This window comes from Hyaena hyaena, unplaced genomic scaffold, assembly GCF_003009895.1.
Source record: "Hyaena hyaena isolate Hyena2069 unplaced genomic scaffold, ASM300989v1 scaffold_50, whole genome shotgun sequence".
NCBI classification, from domain to species: domain Eukaryota; kingdom Metazoa; phylum Chordata; class Mammalia; order Carnivora; family Hyaenidae; genus Hyaena; species Hyaena hyaena.
The window spans coordinates 3618906-3638093 of record NW_024080682.1 but is presented as its reverse complement, the minus strand read 5'-3'; the positions used below and the strand labels follow the sequence as shown (position 1 = coordinate 3638093).

The window sequence follows — 19188 nt, the reverse complement described above, 5'->3', positions numbered from 1 at the left end:
AGGCTGGGGGAGGCTGGGGAGGCTGACAGAGGCTTGGGGAGACTGGGGGTGGCCAGGATAGGCCAGGGGAGGCTGGGAAGGCTGGGGGAGGCTGGTGAGGCTGACAGAGGCTTGGGGAGGCTGGGGGAGGCCGGGATAGGCCAGGGGAGGCTGGGAAGGCTGGGGGAGGCTGGGGAGGCTGACAGAGGCTTGGGGAGGCTGGGGGAGGCCGGGATAGGCCAGGGGAGGCTGGGGGAGGCTGGCAGAGGCTTGGGGAGGCTGGGGGAGGCCGGGATAGGCCAGGGAAGGCTGGGGGAGGCTGGCAGAGGCTGGGGGAGACTGGGGGAGGCCGGGATAGGCCAGGGGAGGCTGGGAAGGCTGGGGGAGACTGCTGGTGCGGACAGCCCAAGGCGGCCCGGCCCCATGCCGGGGAAGAATCATCCACAGGGTCACCACACTCAGTGACATGGTGCGTGTGGCAACGTGGCTGCCCAGAGCAGCAAAGCGACATTTCGTCATGCAAATGTGACCACTTTCCTGGGAGGAGCCCTCTCAGAAGCGTCACCCAGGAGTGAGCCTAACAACGTCAGGATGTCGTTGGCGGATCGGCGATCCCACGCGGGAGAGGGCTGGGGCTGGGCCGCAGACATGGGCCCCTCTGCCCTGCCATGGCTCACAGTGCTTGGGGACGCTGGCGCGTGGGCTGATGGAGGTCTGGGCGAATGAATGGATTCATTTATCGACATTCCTCCAGCCAAGTGTCAGAGGCTCGGCTCGGAGCAGGAGGGCGGCCGGCTTCTCCCTCGCGGGCTCACGGCCGGCGAGGACAGGGCCCTGTGGCCCCAGGAGCTTCGGGGGTGGATGCGCTGGGGGAAGAAGGCGACGCTGGCCGCGGTCTGAAGGATGACAATAAACGCACGGCTGCAGACAGAGCTGGTGTCTTCCCTGTGCTCCTGAACTTGGCAAAATGTGCATCAGAAGGAACAAGAACAACTGTGGAGAACCAGGAAGACAGGTGCCAAAGCACTTCGCAAAATTCAGCGTCCGACAAACGGACGTGGTGAAGAAACACCACTTGTCACGTGGGGTGTTTTGTCTTCAAACTCGGGAGTCTGGCGGGACCCGCCCCTGTGGCAGCGGCTCAGCCCACTCGTTTTTTCCAGCCGACCTTGTGCCCAGCACTCGAGGGTGTTTCTAGAAATACAGGTAAGCAATCTCTCCGGCATGGGGCGCCCGGGTGGCTTAGTCGGTGAAGCGTCCGACTTTCGCTCAGGTCATGATCTCGCGGTTCGTGGGTTCGAGCCCCGCGTCGGGCTCTGTGCTGACTGCCAGCTCAGAGCCTGGAGCCTGTTTCAGAGTCTGTGACTCCCTCTCTCTCTGACCCTCCCCTGCTCACGCTGTCTCTCTCTCTCTCTCTCCTAGAAATAAAAATATTTTAAAAAATGTAAAACTTAAAAAAAAAAAAAAGAAAAAGAAATCTCTCCAGCGTGAGTCTTCTGAAGGAACTCCAGAGAGCACCAGGTTAGGGCTTAGGATTGGATACGTTTTATGTGTCTTTCTCTACATATTTTGGCCGTACTCAGGGATCAATAGGTGATGCCTCCTGTGGCCAATTTATTGCTCATCAGCCCACCTTCTGTTCAAGAGCGAGCCTGATGGTAGATTCGTGGGCAGGGGGCCAGTCTTATCACATAATATGTATCGGAGATGACTTTTAATATCCTTATTCACATTTCCCAATATAAAGGCAAAAGCTGAAACTCTCAGAGAGCGAGTGTTGTTAGCGAGGGGTGCCTGTAATTCAGGGGCAGGGCCGTGCGGGGACACCGGGCGACTTGCATCAGGTGCTGGTCTTTAATCTCCAGAAACACTCACTAGGTGAGGCTGCAGGGGACTCTGAAAACCAGCTGAGTAAACACGGCACCCTCGAGCCGTCCGGGTTCCTGCTCAGCCCTGCCCGGGCCTCAGTCGCAGGGAAGAGGAGTCTGTGCCCGGTGTCCCCGCCCGTGATGCACGGGGAGGACGGGATTTCCCGCTTGTTGACCAGACGGTCCAGAAAGAGCCCCACTCCGCGGACTTCCTCTAAACGGGGATGTGGACGGGGTCAGTGTGGCCGCTCCTGTACGGGAGCCACGGGCGTCGGACTAATGTCAGGCAGGATCTGGGGGGGTGGGGGGGGACAGGTCTGCCGCGCTGGGGGGCAGGCAGGGTGTTCCCTTCCTTCCTGGGCTCTGCCTGCAGGGAGCCCAGAGGCGCCCGGACACCCATGTGGGATGGGGAGGAGGGGCCCTGTCACCCCAAGACCGCACACAGCCCTCCCGGGAGGGGGCGGAGGAGGTCACAGCAGACACCTGCTTCCCTGCATCAGGGAGGAGGGCGCGGGAGGGAGGGTCAATGTGGCCACAGCCACCCATCGCTTCCCACGTGAGCGAAAATGCTCTCAGGCGGGGTTTCCCACGAGGCTGTATAGACACGTAGTCGAGTGTGAAGAGCTGCAATTTCCCATTCCGTGTTCTGACACCCTACAGAGAAACCCCCACCCGGTAAAGAAAAACTCATCACTACGATGGTTGGTTTTGAACCTTTAATAAAAGTAAAAAAATGAATGGAAAAAGAACACAATGCTGAAAACTTAGTGTGAATGTGAACCTCACTAGATGTCTGTATCTCAGATAGTGCAAATTTTGTTCATAGTATTTTACATTTTTACAAACTCAAATCACTTTGGTTCATATACTTGCTATAAAGTATTGGCAAAAAAAATTCTTCAGATTCACATTGTTTTTTTTTGGCTACATTATTTCTAACAGATGGAGATTTACTTCCAGTTGAAAAGGAATAAAAATACTTACTGTTTGTACATGATCAAGTATGTTTTAAAGATTCAATTACTGCTTCCACCTAATAACTTCGGGTTTTTCAGAAAACGTGTAGGGGTCATCTCAAAGTGCGGAATGGCCCCGTTTTCTCTTAGACAAAATTCCTTGAAAACGAATCAGCAACACAGCCACCTAAAATTTACTCCCAGGTATTTTTCTCAGAACAGAAGAACCACAACAGGAACATCGCGCGAACGAAGCCAAGGGCACCCGCGTCCAGTCAAAAGGAGTCTCTTGAAATCACTTCACAAAAACTTAAAACAAAAACACTTAAATTTCAAAATACCAAAAAGGTAAATTTGTAAGTAAAAATTACTGGTCTACTAAACAGCACGAAACTGGAGTATTTTCAAAGGACCAGGGCTCAGTGGAGGGTACACCAGAGTAACTTCGTAACTGAAAGAAATTATTGCTGAATTTCGCCTCCGTGCAGCACTGAAATGAATGGAGAATCCCTCTTTAACATCTCGTACGTTTAAAAAAAAAATAAATATTTAAGAGAATGCAAGGCTCAGATTGGTTTTCAGAAACATTGCACTTGAAGTGTGAGACCCAACCTTCGCCAAGCGGGTCGACCACGGTCTATGCCACTGAGTGAAGACATTGTGCTCACCAAGATCTTTGAGGATTTAGAAACCCCGAATGTTCAACGTGGTGATGTGTGCGCGCTTCTTTTTACAAGGCAATCACAGATTGCAGATTCCATAGGGCTGCGGAACATCGTCATCTCTACTCTGGAGGGTTACGGGAACGACAATTCTGGCCAAGCCCAGAATGCGCGGCAGACAGGCGTTCCCTCTTAGAGGACTGTGGATTTTGGAAGAAACTTCGCGAATACTGAGGTGAGAATTCCGGAGTTCACAGTGGAGAGCCATGGCCTTCGCTGCCTTCTGCGCCCGGTGAGATTGTCTACACGGGGCTCCGCCGGGGGACGAGGGCGCGAGGGGTTGCCGCGCCCCGACCGCAGGAGCCGGCCTCCCGCTGCTCACGGCTGCTTCTTTTTACACAACCCTATTTAAAAACAAACCTCTTGGATCCATACGATTCCTATTCGACCACACTTCCCCTTTGTTACAGCACCATCAAGCCATCCCTTGTGGGCACGGGTACAAAACCAAGAGCTGGTAATTAGGCTTTAGTTCAAGGCTTTGAAATATGGCAACTTGCTTTTAATAACATAAATGATTTTGAATACTCAGGGTGCGGTGCCTGCCTGAGGCCCCGCCCCCGCCAGGGTGGGACCCCCGGAGTGCAAACAGGCGGGTCCCCTCGCCTGCCGCTCCGGATTGGGGGGGGCATCTTTTTCCGGGCGTCACGGGTGCAGTCACCCAGTCTAAGCAGATCACGAAGGAGAAAGATCATCTCTGTCACAGTCCAAGGTCACAGTCTTCTTCCCAAACCGTGCTCTTCAGCGGCTCCCGAGACTCAGTCGCTGTGTGGCTTCTCAGGAACACCCTGCGTGGAGAGAGGGTGGGCTGGTGAGCACCACGGGCACGCACACTGCGGGGAGCACCCTATGGACCCTAGAGGCCAAGGATAAACTGCTGTGACGCAGGAGGTGATGGGGCCGGGAGGGGTGGGAGACACCGGCTGGGACCTCCTCACCCCACCCCCCACCAGGAGCTGCCTGTCCCACTGACAGATCAGGGAGTGTCAGGTGACATGGGGAGTGGAGAGCCCCGAGTGAGGCTACTGCGGGTGTAGCCGGGACGCAGCCGGTGGTGGGACAGGCCGGGGGGCTGGGCTCCCTGAGGTCTAAGGAAGCAGCTCCTCTGTGCAAGATGGCCCTGCTTCCCAGACGAGGTTGCTGCCCTCCCCCTGCACCGAGGCCGCCTCTCCGCCGCTCCCCCTACCGCCGCCTGGGGAGGCAGCACTTGCGTTAGGACGCGGCGTGCCAACGCGCCTTCCTCGACACAGTCACCGTGCGCCCCGCTTCCTCACGGGACCCTCACCCGCAGGTGCCCACCGCCCTCTGGGCCCTGCCGGGGAGTCCGCACGGGAGGATGGGGCTTCGCACAGCTGTCGCCGGGCGCGCGAGGCCCTGGGGGACCACTTCTGGCCCTGAATGCGGGGAGCCCCACCGGCCGCCCCGTCCGGCGACCAGACCGCGGGGCTGACTGTTCCGAGTCAACCACGAAAGCAGGAGGCCTCCCGTGTCCCCGGCCTGCGGGGAGCGCGGTGGGGTGCGGTGGCCTCCAGGGCTCTGGGGCTGATCCCTACCGCACGGAAGCACAGCTCGGGTTCCGAACTGGTCCTTCAAAAGCATCGGGAACCGATCGCCACGAGCACGAGGAAGGTCCTGAGCGAACGGCACCCACAGGACCCCGGGGGCTGAGCCACCACACGCTGGAAGGAGACCCACGGAAAACGGGCTTGGAGTCCACGGTGCAGGGAGACTAAACTTGGGCCTGGCTTTTCCGTAAGAACACAAGTGACCCTCATGCCGCCCGGGAGCCGTGTGTCCAGGGGCAGGAGGGGTCCCTTGGCAAAGCCTCACGGAAGAGCTGATGGCAGAGGTGAGCTGCGCACGAGAAGGGCAGCGTGTCGGGCTCCTGAGAGCCCGCCTCATACTCCTGCACCCACCCAGGCGAGCCGTTAGCCTTTGCAAGCCTCCATTTCCCCATCTTTAAAATGGGCTAATACCAGGTCCTACCTCAAACCGTTGTTATACAAGGTTAAATCAGCCGACAACGAGATGCATAGCCGTATACAGCGGGGGCTAATTAACGTGAGCCCTCAAAATAACCCTGACGTTATCATCATCGTCAGCAGCTGATTAGGCCAATCACAAACGGGAAAGGCAAGTTCAAGCCTCGGCAGCAGCAAGCAGACCTCCTGGGGCCCTGGGACCCGGAAGCAGAGTAGGCCAGTTTGAAGCCGTAACATTTTTAAAAAACTTGAAGCTACAAATAGCAACAAATAGGAATTTCTCCAAAATTATGCTGTAGACGCATCATTTCCTTTTCAACACCAGGCTGACAACAAATACCACGTAGAAAAAGCTACGTGAATCCCTGAACCATAAGCAAAGCCCACTGTAGTGGGGCTGTGGGTGTGTGTGGGGGGTGCGGGGAAGGGCAGAGAGGATTCTAGAACTGAGATGGAGTCAGGCAGGGACCCCAGGTCACACTGGGTCAGATTCGGGCAGGCCGGGCCTGAGCACGGCCATGTCTTCGTGTCCCCCACACGCACACCCGCCATGGAAGCCCCACTTGGTGAGGGTGTCGATCCTAAACCAAGAGTCCCTTCTTAAACGCCACCCCAAAGTACCAAGCCGGCCCAGTTTTCCATGCCAACAGCTTTGAGTGCAAAGGCCTGTTGGGGAGAGACAGCTCGAAGGAGCTGCGGGCACAGCAGCGGATGGGGACGGGCGGGTCCCCCTCCTGACACCATGAGTGGCTTCCTGGGTTTGAAGGATGGAAAGGAGTTTGTGAATTCTGAGCAAAGAGTAAGCCTGTTTAATAAATAAGAAAGCTGTTAACTTTTTCAATTTCTTTGAAGAAAGAGAATAACTGAGGAAGCAGGTTGAAATATTCTCTCTCTTTAAAGCATCTCTCTAATTTGTCCCTTTAAAGGGAGTTGTGTCCTCGATGAGGAAGTTTCCAGCAAGGGCCCACCCTGTCACAGTGTCACCTTTCAAGCTGCCACAAAAGCGGTAAGAGAAAAGTTCGAAGGGGCACAACTCAGCGACCCGACACACAGGCCTGCAGAGCAGGGCCATCTCCCCAGCGCATTCGGGTGCGCGGCCTCAGCGCTGCCCTCGGGGGGGGCCTGCAGGCCCTTCGACCCCCCCAGCCCATCAGAACCACCTCCTGCTGGTGCGGGGGAAGGTCGGGGGAGGACAAGCCCCCAGAAGGAGGCCCCGCACCCCCAGTGAGGCAGGGAGCCGTCTATTCGGAACGTGCCCCTCACCCTTCGGGATTGTCACATCTCCTGCACCCCCAATTCTGTTCACATGAAGAACACAATTTTGGCAGCGTGAGCCCAGAAGGCCATGCCTGTGCCCCTAGAAAGGGCGCGGAGGACCCTCCCGGGCTCTACAGCAGATGTCACCACTGCTTTGGGGAGGGGCTCGCGCACACATTCTCCCAGGGACGGAGGCCAAAGGAGTCCAAACGGCAGGGAGCAGCCAGACAGACCTGGGGGCGCTGAGGGGGGGGACCCCGCCTTCCACATCCACGGAGGCCTCACGCCCAGGTCGTGCCCCGAGTAAGCCGCCGGTGTCCAGGAGCCGCCACGGCCAGCCTTCCCACAGCCTCACGCGGACGGCGGGACGGGTCCCCACACACCAGCCGGCGGCGGACCATGAAAGTCACGTCCACACGGTCATTTTATCGACGAGAACAACCACACTGCAAAGAGCACGTGCTGTTGCCTCCAGAAGCAGCTGCCTCTAACCCTTCCACACCCTGCTCTCCCCACCCACCGACTCCAGAGGGGGCGTGCTGCCCCCCCCCAGGGGAGACCGGGCCACGGTTCAGGCCCCCTGCTCTCTGAACACCCCCAGGACAGGGACCAGCCGTGTCCCCGCCCCGGAGCAGCACTGGGGGCTGTGGCTGGCGGTGTCGCTGAGGCCCCGGAGGGCTCACCTCACCCTCCCTGCAGGCGGGACCCGGCGGGAAGGACTTACACGTTCACGGATGGAGAAAACAGCGAGTGGGGTGGGCGCAGACTTGCTGACCTGGGGGGGAAGCGATCACGCCCTTCCTCATTTCAGCGGGCGACAACACGCTTGCGGAAGGCCCCCGCTTTAGCTTAAAGTAAGGAGATGACCGCGTGCATTACCCTTTACATCATCTTTAAATCCTACACTCCTCTGTGCAGTTTGTACTTAATTTTAAAATTTGCACCTAAATGACTGAAGGGGCCCAGCAAGGATCCTTTACTGAAAGTCTTCCGGGGGCAATGTTTTCAAAGGTACGAAGTGCACGACTCTTTTACAGCAAGTCTCCTCCCACCGTCTCTAGCCGCTCACGACTCGCACACGTGGGCAGTTCCTGCCTCTGCCGAAGAAAACGCTTACGTCCTGAACCTGGTTCAAACACCTGCCCGGAACATAAAACAGCATCGGCCCGTCGGCCTCAAACAACGTTCAACTTGCTAAATGTTACTCAAACCTAAGTTTGCGACGGGCCACCGTGGCAGGTGCCAGCTCGTCCCGCAAACCCGATTAGGGCTTCTCTCCTGAAGGCACAGAACTACGAACGCCCACGGGCGCCCTGGACCTGCCCAGTCCCACGGGGAAGAGCAGTCAGGGGGGCTGGGAGGGCAGGCAGCCAGGACACAGGTGCCAGGGGGCTGCCCAGGGTCAACAGGACCGAGTCAAGGGGCACCCAGCTGGCCCAGTAGGGGGAGCGTGGGACACCTGATCTCGGGGTCGTGAGTTCGAGCCCCGTGCTGAGTGTAGAGATTACTTAAAACTAAAACCTTAAAAAAGTTTTATATATACGTATGTAAATATACACACGTATATACACGTAAGCCAAGTCCTCTGATCCTCACCGGGGCGCCAGAAATGGGATTTTAATCGAGTTCTCGTTCTGGGACGGGATCCATATAACCGCAAGGGGTGGAGTGCGGGGTGATGTCCTCAGGAACCCGTGGGACGTGCTACACAGTCTGTCTTCTTGAAATGAGTTCTATTTTTGTGGAACAGCCAAGCAGCCTTTAAATTCAGCTCCCACCAGTGAGTATCAGCGGGCGCTTGTAAATGCCTTGCTTTAAAAATAGCACGTCAGGGACCCAGATAAGTTTTCCGAGGAAGCCCCAGGTTTATCTCCGAGGGCAAGGGCCCTTGTACGTCTTAGTGGTTTCCTTCAGTTCATTCTATTTAAGCCCCAGAGTCAAAGTCAACGCCAAAGAACACTTACAGGTCCACGCTTAATTTTCTCTTACTGAACTGTTCAAATGCAGATTTCTATCCACAGAATAGAACTGCCACAGTTATTCCTGGCTTCACTGGCCTTTCTGCTCTCAGGACACGGTCCGTGCTTGGTGGGGAGGGAGGTGGGGCGGGAAGGTTTCTGGCGATGCCGAGCGTCCCCAGCCCGCCCCGGGGCCACCTGTCCGGGGAAGGGCAGGGCTTGCTTGACCAGGCCCCCCCCCGGGCGCCGGGTCTCTGCAGCGCCAGCCCCCATGGTGCCCGGTGCCCCAGCATCACCCACACCCACACGGGGGAGAGCGGCGGCAAGGGGCTCACCGCCAGCCATTCACGCTGGCCATCTGAGTAACCTTCCTCTGCCGGCGACCGTGCAGAGCTCAGAGCAGCCGCCGAGCAGCCCCGGAGCAGGAGGGGTGCTCTAGAACTCTCTTACTTTCTGGCTCACGAGCTTACAAATCCCTGCATCTTCACGTACCAAAGAATCGCCTCGGTACCATCAGCTACTATTTTTAAACACGTGCTTTTCTCAGTAAGTGTTGTTCTTGAGCCTCAACTAGACATTTATCGACACAATTACACTGTGTTACACAGCGATTTCATTGGGCCGGCGGCTAGAGAGCGAGGAGGTCCGATGGGCTCACGTACCATAGCCAGCTGCCGTCCGATGTTGCCTACGGTGACCCCTCCGGAGAAGAATATACACGGCAGCCAGGAGCGGATGTAGAGGAAATCGGGGGACGTGTACCTGCAGAAAGAGCGGAGGAAAACTGCCCGGGCCGCCAGACCCCCGAGTCTGGCTCGCCTCTGGGGAAGACACACGCTGCGCCGTGGGACGGTCACGTCCAGAGGCTGCGCTTGCTGCCACAGCCACGTTTCCCCCAAAGTTACATGTGGTACGTTTTTAACATGCGAATTATCAGTGAGCAGCATTTTGGGGTATTTCGTGCCTAAATCGATGTCCTGCGTGTATAAATACGACAGGACGGCTCAGCTCGGCGTGTGTTGGTGACAGAAGTTACGTGGCGCCCGTGGACAAAGTCGGGGTGTGAGGGCCCGTGCTTACTGGTACACGCCGTTGTACACCAGCAGCTGCGTGATCAGAGTGGCCAGGAAGGCGATGGTGATCCCAAGACCGAGGCCACTTCTCGACCGGTCGAATGTCCACCACAGGCCCAGGGACAGGGCCGCCAAGGTCAAGGAGAGCTGCACGTTATTGGCAAAATCCAGTTTCTGGTGGTGCGAGGTTAAGGGACCTTTAACGACGCGTAAGAATGTCAAGTACAAGCCACAACAAGGTCACCCCCTCCAGAGCCCACACGGGTTTGTGTTTTCATTACATACCACCCGAAGCCCCTGCCCCGGCTGTGTCCAGATTTGCTGCATACGAGGGGGCGGCCCTTCTCTGGATCGCCGGGTCAGACCCGTTAACCCTTTATGGAAACGTTCTGGAAGATGCAGCTGCCGGTGTTCTCAGCACAACACATATCGCTGGGATGTCATCTAGAGTCTCGCTTCTGTTTTTTTTTTTATTATTAGTAACTCGAACCCTCATGTTGCCTCAAGGACACCCTGCAGTGGGCGGGGAGCATCACACACTTCTGGTCTGCCTTTCACCACAACGCTGCTGACCGAGCAGCCGGCGAGAAAACCGACTTGTCAGAGCGAAGCTGCCTTATCACACCCTCTCCTGACCTTCTTCCCGGGAAGACACAAGTAGAGCAGATTTGAGAATAAGTAGCCAGAAAACACCTATCTCTTAAGATTTTAAGATCAGGTCTGGTTTTCCTAAAGAAACCCTAAGTTTCTGGGACCTGGTATTCTATGGTCTTCCTGAAAAATGCACTTATCTGCAGCCACGTAACAGGGTCTGCAACACGTTCCGCCCATGGGCTTGGAAGTTTAGGGAACCTTCTGCTGGGAACCCTGCTCCAGGGGCGCCTGGGGGGCTCAGTTGGTTAAGTGTCAGACTCTTTTTTAAAAAATATTTTTTTGGGGCGCCTGGGTGGCTTAGTCGGTTACGCGTCCGACTTTCGCTTAGGTCATGATCTCGCGGTTTGTGGGTTCGAGCCCCGCGTCGGGCTCTGTGCTGATTGCCAGCTCAGAGACTGGAGCCTGTTTCAGTCTATGACTCCCTCTCTCTCTGACCCTCCCCTGCTCACTCTCTCTCTCTCTCCTAGAAATAAATAAAACATTTAAAAAAAAAATTTTTTTTAACATTTATTTTTGAGAGAAAGAGAAGAGAGACAAGTAGGGGAGGGATACGTAGGGAGAGGGATATATAGAGAGAGGGAGACACAGAATCCCAAGCAGGCTCCAGGCTCTGAGCTGTCAGCACAGAGCCTGACGTGGGGCTCGAACTCATGAACTGCTAGATCATAACCTGAGCTGAAGTCAGATGCTAAACCGACTGAGCCACCCAGGCGCCCCGTCAGACTCTTGATTTGAGCTGAGGTCATGATCTCACAGTTCATGAGACTGAGCCTTCTATGACAGCACGGAGCCTGCTTGGGATTCTTGCTGTCCCTCCCGTGCTCATGCGCACACGCTCTCTCTTTCAAAATAAGTAAATAAACCTAAAAAAAAAAAAAAAAGGACTCCTACGCCAGAGGACACCACTTCTGACTGTCCCTGAAACTTCATGGTCACAGCCAGGGAGGGGGCAGAGAAGGAGAGACAGGTTTCTCCTCAACCTCTCGAAGAAGCGGCCCCAAACGGCCCCAAGAAGGGGAACCCCCAGCCACCTGTCACTGGGCCACAGACACCAGGTCTTCACGGTGGAGGATGCGACAGGGAGATCTACGAGGGGGTTTCCAAAACCAGCTCCAAGGAACCAGAAGACACCGTCCAACAGAAGAGAGAACAAAGAAGCCCACTCGGCCTCTGGTATTATTCTACCTGCACCGTTTGAAAAACTCTCGCGAAGTATAAACCGAGCAAGATGCTTTAAAATAAAATAGTTGGCAGGAGACCATTCAACGGACCTATAAGATAACAACATACGCTCGTCGGAAGTCAAGAAATGCTTCAACACGGAACCCCAGAAAACGTTCTGGACCGAGCACATCCGCTAAAGGATACAGCACTGGCGTGGTTGATGCCAACGAAAACCGCTACGCAGCGCATCACGCTGGCCCACTCTCTCTTAAACTTGTGCGGCTCCCCAAGGTGACTGTCGATGCAGGGGTAGAGCAAGCCGACGACAGCTGTTAGGACAAAACACAACGGTATTAGAATACGAAGCTTCAAAAGGATAGGATTTCTACGGGGCAATTATTAACCTATTGCTCAAATCCGCTCTTGCCCTAGAAGATGAATGGGTTACAGGATACGGATTTCAAGACTGATTCTATATTTTTGTTTTCCTTGAGGACAAACAAAAGGATCACACTGTTTTGAGAAATTTAAAAAGAAAATCGCTGTTCTTTGGTTTACTTGCACAGAACTAGGCAGGCAGGGGGATAATTACCCACATAACGCTATGACAAGGCAGCCACGCGGTGCTGTCCTTGTGAGTGCAGGTCGTGAACTGTGGGAACAGCACGGACCAGGCGCAGAGAACCGGGCCCCTGTTCTCAAATCCCCATGTTTGTTCCCTCATGTGTAAAGTGATGAGGGTTATGTAACCAGAAGAGTTGCCTGTGCTCTGGAGCAGGGGGGCAGTTTTCACAGACACAGACTTCTGAAGCATGGGAGATTTAGACGGGGAAGGCTGTGCGGTTCCAGGACAGAGGTAACGGAAGCAACACATGGGGCTGGTGGGGCTCTGGGGCCCCCCAGGGCGAACTGTGGGGCGCCAAGTTCAGCTCGTCAAGTCACCCAAGCCCGGACGCTTGAGAGCCACGGGGCGCCTCACCCTGGTGTCCTACGAAAAAGGGAAGTGTTTCAGGTTCTTGAACAGAGAAACCAGGCACTCGGCACTAGCTACACACTCAGTGGAGAGTTTCGATTTCATACATTTTCTCAAGCTCTAGTTTTTTCAGAGTTTTGAAAACTGGAACGCAAAACATTCTGTAACTGATTTCGCTATAACTTAATCTCACCTTTCTAGGTTAAAAGTTAATTAGGTACAAACATACTATGCAATTCCGTCCTCTACTTGGCTTATGATAAAAAAAAAAATTGGGGGGAGAGTATGAGAAATTGTGTTTCAGGTAGTCCCAGGAATTCCTTAAAGCTGCAATTGCAAATAAAGCCTAAACTATTTAATTTTTAGAGTCAATTTTTTGATTCAAAGAAACTGCTGTACCAAATGAGCATGAAAAATGCAATTTGCGTCTAGGTATGTTTCCCCAAAAGTATATTTAATAGCCCAGTTGTGTTACTTAAGAGGATTAGAAAGGCAAAGCAGGATCCTAACTTTCTTTTTTCAATGTTTACTTTTGAGAGAGAGAGAGAAACTGAGTGTGAGCGAGGGAGGGGCAGAGAGAGGGAGACTCAGAAGCCGACAGCACAGAGAGCTGGACGCGGAGCTGGAACTCACGAACCACCAGATCATGACCTGAGCCAAAGTCAGACAGAGACGCTTAACTGAGCCGCCCAGGCATCTCAGGACCCTGTCTTCCTAAGAAGAGAAATGGAGGCATTCTACCGGGGGGGCGGGTAAGTCCAGTACCCCCCAGGGACGTGTCCTGTCTAGAACCCAGCTCTCCATTCCCTGTCCTGTGCCCTCCGACTGTTTTCAGGGAGTGTGCTGAGAAGGTGCAGAGTTATGAGCAGCGGCCCTGCTATGTGCTGTGTGCCCTTAGACACGGTGGCTTAGCCTCTCTGAGACTCAGTTTTCACATCTGTAAAATGGGGCTACCGCAGAGTGGTGGTGTAAGGGGCGAAGGAAGCAAAGCGCTGAAGATACAAAGTAATAAGCAGCCCACAAGCGCCGGCTGCAAGGCAAACAGCAGGGCCCCGCTGCACCCCGAAGACGCGGCGCTGCCCCCGGTACAGGCACCCTTGCTCGGCCCACCAGAGCGGGCAGCGCCGAGGGCCGGGGCTGGGGCAGCGGGGGCCGCAGCCCGCACCTGGCGAACGTGTGCTCACCAATGGCCGCTGCGCGACCACCGAAGTACCGAGGGGTCTTCGGAGCCCGGATTGGCCATGCCTCTCAGTACGCGCAGCCGGGGAGCGCCCCGGGCCCGCGCGCCCGCCCACAGCCGACAGCGGCGGGGCGCCCCGGCACCTGACCCGCGGCCTCCCCGGCGCCCCCGCCCCGCCCCGCCCCGCCCGCCGGCCCACGTGACGGTTTGTTTTCGGTGGCCGGCGGGTAGCGTGTTGGCGCGCGCGGCCAATGGCAGCCGGGCCGCGCCGCTCACCAGTTCCGCGGCGGCCAATCCCCGGCGGGCGGCGGGTTCCGCGCGCGGCCCCGGGGCCAGGTCGGCGGGAGGCCGGCCCGGCGCCCCCGCGGCCCCCGCGGCCCCCGCCCCCGCCCCGCGCGCCCCCCCGGCCTCCCCCCCACCCCGCTCCACTCACCGGCCGCCGTCCCACAGCAGGGGGGCACCCACCAGGCCGAGGAGAAGATGGTGGCGATGACCTCCTCGGGGAACAGGGTGACGTTCCGCTGCACCTGCAGCAGGTTGAGCACCAGGGCCAGCACCACCCCCACCGAGAACAGCACCAGGCTCCTCTGCACCAGGTGGTGGTGCCAGCTGCCGGGGGGGCCGCCGCCAGCGCCGCGCCCCCCCGGCCCGGCGCTCCGAGGCCCGCGAGCGGGCGCGGGGTGCGGGTCCGGGCCGCGGCGGGCCGCCAGCGCCGCGGGGCTGAGCATGTCTCCCACTTTGGCCGCCAGCCCCCCGGGCCCGGCTCGCGGGAGACTTCGGTGCCTGGCGCTCTGAGCACAGGAACAGCTCCAGCAGTGGTCGTCCAGCCTGGGCATCGGTCCCCGGGCGCGGGCCGGCGTTCCTGCGGGGAGAGGGGGCGGCGCGGGACCCCGTCAAGTTCACGGCGGCGGGCGGGCGGGGGGCGGCGCCCGCAGCCCCCCGAGGCGCTGCGCGGGCGGGGACGGCAGGGGGCCGGCGCAGGGCGCCGCGCGCGAGCAGGGCACGCACCGCCCGTGCCCGTCCAGTCCGAAAGTTTCCCGGGCCCCGTCCCCGAGCAGCGCCGAGTTCCTGGGGCCCGCGGACCGAGGGGCACTGAGCCGGCCGGCCGGGGTCGGGGGTGCAGCCCCGCCCCGGGGCCGCCCGGCTCCCCGGCTCCCGACCCGAGCTCGGCTCCGGCCCGCACGGACCCCGGGGCATCCCCAGCGCTCCCCACATACCTGTCCGAGGGGCGCCCGCGCGCGGACTCGCGTAGGAAAGTAATCACGGCCCGGACCTCTTGGCGCTGGGCCCTGGGAGCGGGGCGCGCGGTGCAGCTTTTTAAGGCAGGCGACCGTGGCGGGGCCGCGGGTCACATGACCCAGCCCGGCCCGCCGCTTGGGGGCGTGGCCTCCGCGCGCCCCGCCCCGCCCGCGCGCCCGTCCGCTCGGGGTCTGGTGAGGCGGCCGCGGCCAATCGGGGGCGGGCGGCCCATATGACGTCAGCACACGCCACCGCCGCCTTGCGCCCGGTGCTGGCTCGGGAGCGCGGACGGCGGGCGGACGGACTGACGGCCGGAGGGGCTTCGGGGGCTCGCGGGCCGGGCCTGGGAGGGAAGCGCGGGGCTGGCCCGGAGCGGGTGGGCGGCGTCCCTCGGTTGAACGGCCCGGGCCCTCGGTCGTCACGCGGACGTGGCCCACTGATGAGCTGCTCCCGCTGACCCGGCCCCCGCGCGGGGCCGTCGGCAGGGGATCGCTGTGCACCTGCCGCGTCACCTGACGGTGCCCCGGCGTCTGTGGCGCCGGCGGGTCACCACACCCGCGGGTTTACCGCGAGCGCGCCCGGGACGCGCTGTCCGCGGCGTGCGTGCAGGTGTGCGCGGCGCCGAAGGTGCGTGGCTGTTTCCCGCGGCAGAGCGGCCCCCCGACGTCTGTGAGGAAGACGCAGGTGGTGAACGTCTCGTTCGTGCCGGCGTGCCTTCCGGTTCCTTACCTTGGGAAAGCACGCGACTACCTCTCCAGAACAAAAAAACAAAAATCTAAACTCCTGTGAAACTTCACTCTGAAAAAGGAGATTACTTTATCGCGTTGATGCGTAATGCGTTTCTATCCGCTTGGCCATGTGTGTTACCCCAGGCCCCACAAAACCCACAGCTTGTTGAGCAAGGTCCTGTTATAAGTTCGGATGCCCTTCAACAACCACGGAAAACGTCTGCGTCTTCTGCCCCGCCTGCGGGTGAGCAGAGACTGAGGGGAAGCTGTGCCTGAAGAGCAAGCCTTCTGACGGCCCGGCGCTGCCACAGGCCCAGGCAGCGGGAGTTCCATCGTGTGGCACCTCCAGTGTCAGCGTTTGTGGCTCTCTGCCAGAAACTTAAAAAAAAAAAAAAAGAAAGAAACATCCTCCTGAAGTATTGACATTTCTCAAAATTCCTTTTATTTTGGTGGGGGTGGGGTGGGGGCAGGAGTCACATGAATTCTCGTGGAGTGTTGACCCCGCACGACTTTGAGGGTGTTTCACTGGGGAAGTTGGAGGAGCGCGCCATAAAGACATTGGCCATTCATTAGCGTGTCACTGTCGCCCCCCTCGCCCCCGGGGGTCAGTAGGGGGTTTTCTGCCACGGCTCGCTTACAGGCGCGCAGCCTGGTCACGGTGTGTGTCCCCTACACGCAGTGCAACATACCACGCTGGGTGTGACCTTTTAACCTAGTCTTTCCTACTTCCGCAAGAGCATGCATTTTTTAAGTGTCATCATCGTGGATTATGCCAAAGTTGCTTTCAAACCGTGTGGCATTTGCGAAGAACGTGACTTGTTTTCGTTTCTCGAGCATGACCCAGACAGCGGGGGTGGGAACGGAGGGGTTACGTCTCCTTGTGGGAAGGGCAGAAGCAGGCTCTCACACTCTCTCTGCCCTGGTCCCCACTATAAACTTTGTTCCCAGAGGTTCAAAGCACTTTTGACTTCATGGCATGGTGTGATCTGGGTCCCGGCCATTTCCTCCGCCGCGCCTGGCAGAAGTGCATACTGTGGAAGGAACTTTGTAAAAGCAAGAAAATTAGAAGCTGCTGCCCACCGACAGGGCACACTTATCCAAGGGGATGCTGAATAATTGGGTCCTTCTTCAATCAGCCCTCAGAAGCCGGCATTTCTGTTCCCTACACGGCCCCACCCCATCAGCCTCAAGTGCTGAGTATAAACAGAATATAAACACTGATACCAATCAACGCGTGAAGCTCGTGGAGATGTATCTGCATCACCGTCTTGACCGGGAAATGTGGGCATGTCACGGACTCCATTAGGAAACATCAGTAAACGCACGGACCTTCTCATCAGCTCTCAGAAACTGGTTTCTTCAGGTCTATAGGGCCCAACAGGCAGAAGTGACAGCTCTTTGCTTACCTGTGGAGCTGCTGTACATGTGAGTTCCTCACAGCACGGACATCGTGTATCCGTCTTCCAGAATCCAAAGTGCGCTCGGTTTTCCTTATGTTTTTTCTCTAGCCACTCGGCCCGGTGGTGCGGACTTTCTCAGTGTCCTTTTGAATTGCAATCCTCCTTCCGGACAAGCACAAACCTGATGAACCTATTATATGGCTTCCTGCGCGGAAAGGGACTATCCATCCGTCCCATGAGCTTCTTGGTGATGTTAAAGTCTATTCACTTGGCCCGCCTTTCTCTCCGCCCCAGCCGCTGTCAGCACAGCCCAGCCCCTGATTCTGTACTCCCCCCGCATCTGCACTGGGTCCTTGTGAATTGTGGTTGGGGGGGGGGGCTCCCGGAGACACGCAAAAGGTTTGTCGCTGCGTCCCCAGCGTGTGTCGTTTGCCTAAATGCCTGTGGAGTCTGGTCCCACGAATGAAGTTAGTCTAGGGAACGGCAATGGAGGAACGGGAATTCGCAATCTTGGAATCACAGCCCTGGCATCAGAAGCCATATTCAACTATTCTGAGAATTTGAAACTCCGTAAACCCCAGCGACGTTACTCTTGTCGTTTCTCTAATAAATGAGGGCTGTCTCTCGAACATGACGGATCCCAGTTACTCTGACTTAAGGATTTAGGGACACGTGTTTAGGAGGGTAGCATTTGGTTCCTAACCGCATCACTGGATGGCAGTCATTGTAGACGGGCTGTCACGTGAGTTGGTTTACTGTCCCTTATGGACTAAACACAGTGCCTTCTTCCCAAATCGCTACCCCAGGACCCAACACCTCTGTAGCTCTTATGGACACAGAAGATTCGTGAGATGAAAGGGAGGGTGGGGTGTCTCAGATCTTTGAGAACTCATGCACTGAGCAATCTACTGCCCCATTGTTTTTTTTAAAAAACATTAATGACCATTTGTAATAAATACTTTTAAAAAATAGGGCAGATGACTGTGTATGTTTTTTTATTTAAAAATATTTTTTTAATTTCTGAGAGAGAGATTGACAACATGAGCAGGGGAGGGTCAGAGAGAGAGGGAGACACAGAATCTGAAATAGGTTCCAGGCTCTGAGCTGTCAGCACAGAGCCCGACACGGGGCTTGAACCCACGAACCACGAGATCATGACCTGAGCCGAAGTTGGACGCTTAACCGACTGAGCCACCCCGGTGCCCCAAATGTGTATTATTTTTAATGGAAAAATATCACCCGCTGCCTGCAAAACATTCAGAAGATACACAAGAATATATTTAAACACCTCATAATCCCCACGACTAGACATAATGTAACATTTTGGGGTATTTCCACATTTTCCCCCTATGCATAAGTGTGTGTGTGTGTGTGTGTGTGTGTGTGTGTGTGTGTTTTAAAAAAACTAATACGAGTAAGATCCTACTTCACATATATGGAACCAGAACTTTGGAGATAATGAGTATCTTTCAGAGTCAATCAGTGTAGACTGTTATCATTTTTACACAATTCACTAGCCACACAATGAACCCAGGGAAAGTGTACAATTCGATGGCTTTTAGTATATTCACAGATCTGTGCCACCGTCAATTCTAGAACATCTTCATCAACCCAAAGAGAAACTCAGGCTGAAGCTGTCATCTCCCTTGGCCAGGCTCCTCCCCACTCCCGGCCTCCTCTCCTTAGCCCTCGGGCAGCCAGTAAGAAACACACTTTCCATCTCTAGCTTTTCCTGCTCTGGAGGTTTACTTGAATGGGATTATATAATATGCGCTTTTGGGAAACTGGTTTCCTTCACTCAGCATGACGTTTCAAGGTTCACCTCTGTTGTATCGTGTGTCGGTACTTTACTCCTTTTTTATGGCTGAATGGTATCCTGTTACGAGGAAATGAGCATTTTGTTGATCTGTTCGCCAACTGATGGGCGATTGCGTTGTTTTCACTTTGGGGCTCTGAGGCAGGCGCTTCTGCGAACCTGGGCGTGGGCGCGGAGAGCAGATGCCGTGTCGTGTGGAGGCTCTGTCTTCAATCATTAGTGCAGCCGCGAGGCTCTTC

The 19188-nt window shown here is 56.6% G+C and overlaps 1 protein-coding gene across 1 annotated transcript; it reads right to left on the bottom strand.

The window, feature by feature from the left end:
- Nucleotides 1-2548: 2548 nt before the first annotated feature.
- Nucleotides 2549-15103, bottom strand: INSIG1 (insulin induced gene 1). The gene is made up of 6 exons (XM_039230752.1): nucleotides 14984-15103; nucleotides 14200-14628; nucleotides 11818-11942; nucleotides 9803-9969; nucleotides 9385-9484; nucleotides 2549-4313 (listed from the first exon to the last, which is right to left on the bottom strand). Exons 2-6 carry the CDS (start codon nucleotides 14600-14602, stop codon nucleotides 4284-4286), a joined length of 825 nt encoding a protein of 274 aa, XP_039086683.1. The 5' UTR covers nucleotides 14603-14628; nucleotides 14984-15103; the 3' UTR covers nucleotides 2549-4283.
- Nucleotides 15104-19188: the final 4085 nt, after the last annotated feature.

Excerpts from the sequence above, each read along its gene's own strand:
- INSIG1 (XM_039230752.1), bottom strand. The coding sequence starts at position 14,602 with ATGCCCAGGCTGGACGACCACTGCTGGAGCTGTTCCTGTGCTCAGAGC. Across the intron at positions 9,970-11,817 it reads GCATCAACCACGCCAGTGCT|AAACTGGATTTTGCCAATAA; the intron begins GTATCCTTTAGC and ends TCGCACCACCAG. Across the intron at positions 9,485-9,802 it reads GTGTACAACGGCGTGTACCA|GTACACGTCCCCCGATTTCC; the intron begins GTAAGCACGGGC and ends CTCTTTCTGCAG.